The sequence below is a fragment of the Arachis ipaensis genome, chromosome B02 (genome assembly GCF_000816755.2).
Source record: "Arachis ipaensis cultivar K30076 chromosome B02, Araip1.1, whole genome shotgun sequence".
Taxonomy (NCBI): domain Eukaryota; kingdom Viridiplantae; phylum Streptophyta; class Magnoliopsida; order Fabales; family Fabaceae; genus Arachis; species Arachis ipaensis.
The window spans coordinates 52,679,284-52,683,657 of NC_029786.2; the positions used below are offsets into that span (position 1 = coordinate 52,679,284).

Genomic DNA, 4,374 nt, shown 5'->3' on the forward strand with positions numbered 1-4,374 from the left:
ACAATGCTTCTTGTTTTTTGAATGAATGCCTGAACAGTGCATATGTCTTTTGAAGTTGTTGTTTAAGAATGTTAAATATGTTGGCTCTTGAAAGAATGATGACAAGGAGACATGTTATTTGATAATCTGAAAAATCATAAAAAAATGATTCTTGAAGCAAGAAAAAGCAGCAAAGAACAAAGCTTGCAGAAAAAAAAAAAGAAAAAAAAAACAAAATTAGGAAAAAAAATATAGAAAGAAAAAGAAAAAGCAAGCAGAAAAAGCCAATAACCCTTAAAACAAAAAGGCAAGGTCAAATAAAAAGGATCCCAAGGCTTTGAGCATCAGTGGATAGGAGGGCCTAAAGGAATAAAATCCTGGTCTAAGCGGCTAAACCAAGCTGTCCCTAACCTTGTGCTTGTGGCGTGAAGGTGTCAAGTGAAAACTTGAGACTGAGCGGTTAAAGTCAAGGTCCAAAGCAATAAAAGAGTGTGCTTAAGAACCCTGGACACCTCTAATTGGGGACTTTAGCAAAGCTAAGTCACAATCTGTAAAGGTTCACCTAATTATGTGTCTGTGGCATTTATGTATCCGGTGGTAATACTGGAAAACAAAGTGCTTAGGGCGACGGCCAAGACTCATAAAATAGCTGTGTTCAAGAATCATCATACTGAACTAGGAGAATCAATAACACTATCTGAACTCTGAGTTCCTATAGATGCCAATCATTCTGAACCTCAATGGATAAAGTGAGATGCCAAAACTATTCAAGAGGCAAAAAGCTACAAGTCCCTCTCATCTGATTGGAGCTATGTTTCATTGATAGTTTGGAATTTATAGTATATTCTCTTCTTTTTATCCTACTTGATTTTCAGTTGCTTGGGGACAAGCAACAATTTAACTTTGGTGTTGTGATGAGCGGATAATTTATACGCTTTTTGGCATTCTTTTTAGTATATTTTTAGTAGAATCTAGTTACTTTTAGGGATGTTTTCATTAGTTTTTATGTTAAATCCACATTTCTAGACTTTACTATGAGTTTGTGTGTTTTTCTGTGATTTCAAGTATTTTCTGGCTGAAATTGAGGGACTTGAGCAAAAATCAGATTCAGAGGTTGAAGAAGGACTGCTGATGCTGTTGGATTCTGACCTCTCTGCACTCAAAATGAAGTTTCTGGAGCTACAGAACTCCAAATGGCGCGCTTCCAATTGGGTTGGAAAGTAGACATCCAGGGCTTTCCAGCAATATATAATAGTCCATACTTTGCCCAAGTTTAGACGACGCAAACTGGCGTTCAACGCCAGCTCTCTGCCCAATTCTGGCGTCTAGCGCCAGAAACAAGTTGCAAAGTGGAGATCAACGCCCATACTGGCACAAAAGCTGGCGTTCAACTCCAAGAATGACCTCTCCACGTGTAGACTTCAAGCTCAGCCCAAGCACACACCAAGTGGGCCCCGGAAGTGGATTTATGCATCAATTACTTACTTCTGTAAACCCTAGTAGCTAGTTTATTATAAATAGGACCTTTTACTATTGTATTAGACATCTTTGAATCTTTAGATTATCTTTTGATCTATTGATCACGTTTGGGGGCTGGCCATTCGGCCATGCTTACCCTCTATTCACTTATGTATTTTTACGGTAGAGTTTCTACACTCCATAGATTAAGGTGTGGAGCTCTGCTGTTCCTCAAAGATTAATGCAAAGTACTACTGTTTTTCTATTCAATTCAACTTATTCCGCTTCTAAGATATTCATTCGCACTTCAACCTGAATGTGATGAACGTGACAATCATCATCATTCCCTATGAATGCGTGCCTGACAACCACTTCCGTTCTACATTAGATTGAATGAGTATCTCTTAGATCTCTTAATCAGAATCTTCCTGGTATAAGCTAGATTGATGGCGGCATTCATGAGAGTCCGGAAAGTCTAAACCTTGTCCGTGGTATTCCGAATAGGACTCTGGGATTGAATGACTGTGACGAACTACAAACTCGCGAGTGCTGGGCGTAGTGACAGACGCAAAAGGATAGTAAATTCTATTCCAGTATGATCGAGAACCTCCAAGATGATTAGCCATGCAGTGACAGCGCATCGGACCATTTTCACAGAGAGGAATAGGATGCAACCAACGACAAGGGTGATGCCTCCAGACGATTAGCCGTGCTGTGACAGAGCATTTGGACCATTTTCTCGAGAGGATTGAAAGTAGCCATTGGCACCGGTGACATCCTTACATAAGGCCAGCCATAGAAAGGAGTAAGACTGATTGGATGAAGACAGCAGGAAAGCAGAGGTTCAGAGGAATGAATGCATCTCCATACGCTTATCTGAAATTCTCACCAATGATTTACATAAGTATTTCTATCCTTATTTTGGTATTAATTTCGAAAACTCCATAACTATTTTATATCCGCCTGACTGAGATTTACAAGGTGACCATAGCTTACTTCATACCAACAATCTCCGTGGGATCGACCCTTACTCACGTAAGGTTTATTACTTGGACGACCCAGTGCACTTGCTGGTTAGTTATGCGAAGTTGTGAAGATATGTTTAGACCGTGATTCTGTGCATCCGTTTTTGGTGCCATCGCCAGGGAATCAATTTCGAAAAATAATTCACAACCTGAGTAACAATTTCGCATACCACTCCAACTTCAGAATGCCGATATCCCTTGGGATGTATTCCAAACAGCTTTCTATAAGGATTACTTTCTTGAATCTGCATGGGAAGCAAAGGAGATGGAACTTATGTAGCTGAAGCAAGGTTCCTTGTCTGTGGCGGAATATACTAACTGATTTGAAGAGCTTTGTAGGTTCTCTAGGGTGTGTCAGGGTGCCCCGAAGACCTACGAAAGCTGGAAGTGCATCAAGTATCAAAGGAGGCTTGAAGGATAACATCATGACTACTGTGGCTCCTTTGAAGATTCGTATTTTCTCCGATTTGGTGAACAAGACGAGAGTTGTTGAGGAATATGCAAAGACGGTAGCTTTGTCAAAGGACACTCATGGAGGAAACACTAGTCGGGGACGTGGCAAGTACTTTCAGCCGAGGGGGCTGAATTTGAAGAGAGGAGGACATGCGTCTCAATGTCAAGGAGGCTTCAGAAAGAACCCTTATGATTAGTACCAGCGTGGCAAAGGGAGAGGGAATCAGAGTAAGGTTTCTCCAGATTTAATTTGTGATCATTGTGGACGTTTTCATCCATATGACTCTTGCAAGATTGGTATAGGTGGTTGCTTCAACGGTGGTTTGCCTGGCCACATTGCGAGAGATTGTACTCATGGGAAGAACCTGGATGCGGGTCAGAGTCAACACCAATAGTGAGTATTTACTGTGAACGCCAAGGACGCAGCTAAGGCGATCACTGTTTAATTGGTGATAAAACCTTAGTTGCATTGTATGATACTGGAGCTTCGCATTTGTTTATTTCGTTTGATGAAGTTGAGGAGCTAGGCTTGAAAGTTTCAGAATTAGCGTTTGAATTGCATGTACATACTCCACATCAGAAGGTTATGACTAGATCGAGTTGTAGGCAAGTACGTTTCAAGCTTGAGGGTAGAGGTTTTGTACATGATTTGATTTGTTTACTAATGGTCAGGTTGGAGATGATTTTGGGATTTGATTGGTTGTCGAAGAATCGGGTTTTGCTGGATTGCTTTGAGCGGTCAATTCAGTTTATGCCAGAAGGAGAAAATGGAGCTGTGATAGCTGAGGGTTACTACCTGAACTCTGTAATGGTGCACTATAGTGGTGAAGAATGTCAGGGTTATATCTTGTTGACTGCTAATGCTTTGGTCGACGCCCAGAACTTAGATCAGATTTCGGTAGTTAGAGACTTTTCGGAAGATATTCCTGAGTTCCCACCTCAAAGGGATATCGAATTTACGATTGAATTGGTGCCGGGAGCCAGACCAGTATCGATTGCGCCGTATAGAATGGCTACGATAGAGCTGGCTGAACTAAATGCTCAGTTGGAAGAGCTTTTGAACAAGAGGTTCATTCGACCAAGTGTATCTCCGTGGGGAGCACTAGTTTTATTGGTGAAGAAGAAGGATGGAGCAATGCGACTTTGTGTGGATTACCGATAGCTGAACAAGGTGATTGTGAAAAACAAGTACCCGCTGCCAAGGATAGATGACTTGATGGATCAACTGCAAGGACCTGGAGTATTTTCTAAGATTTGCTTAAGATACAGTTATCATCAGATAAGGGTGAAAGAGGACGACATTCTGAAAACTGCGTTTAGGACGCGCTATGGACACTACGAGTTTGCGGTGATGTCCTTTGGGTTAACGAATGCACCCGCTGTGTTCATGGATTACATGAATAGAGTATTTCATCCTTTTTTGGAAAAATTCGTGGTGGTTTTTATAGACGACATCTTA

General features: G+C 41.2%; 1 protein-coding gene across 1 annotated transcript; it reads left to right on the forward strand.

Annotated features, from left to right (window-relative positions):
- Positions 2,888-4,077, forward strand: LOC110269228. Its single transcript, XM_021116920.1, has 3 exons — positions 2,888-3,020; positions 3,219-3,290; positions 3,380-4,077. Exons 1-3 carry the CDS (start codon positions 2,888-2,890, stop codon positions 4,075-4,077), a joined length of 903 nt encoding a protein of 300 aa, XP_020972579.1.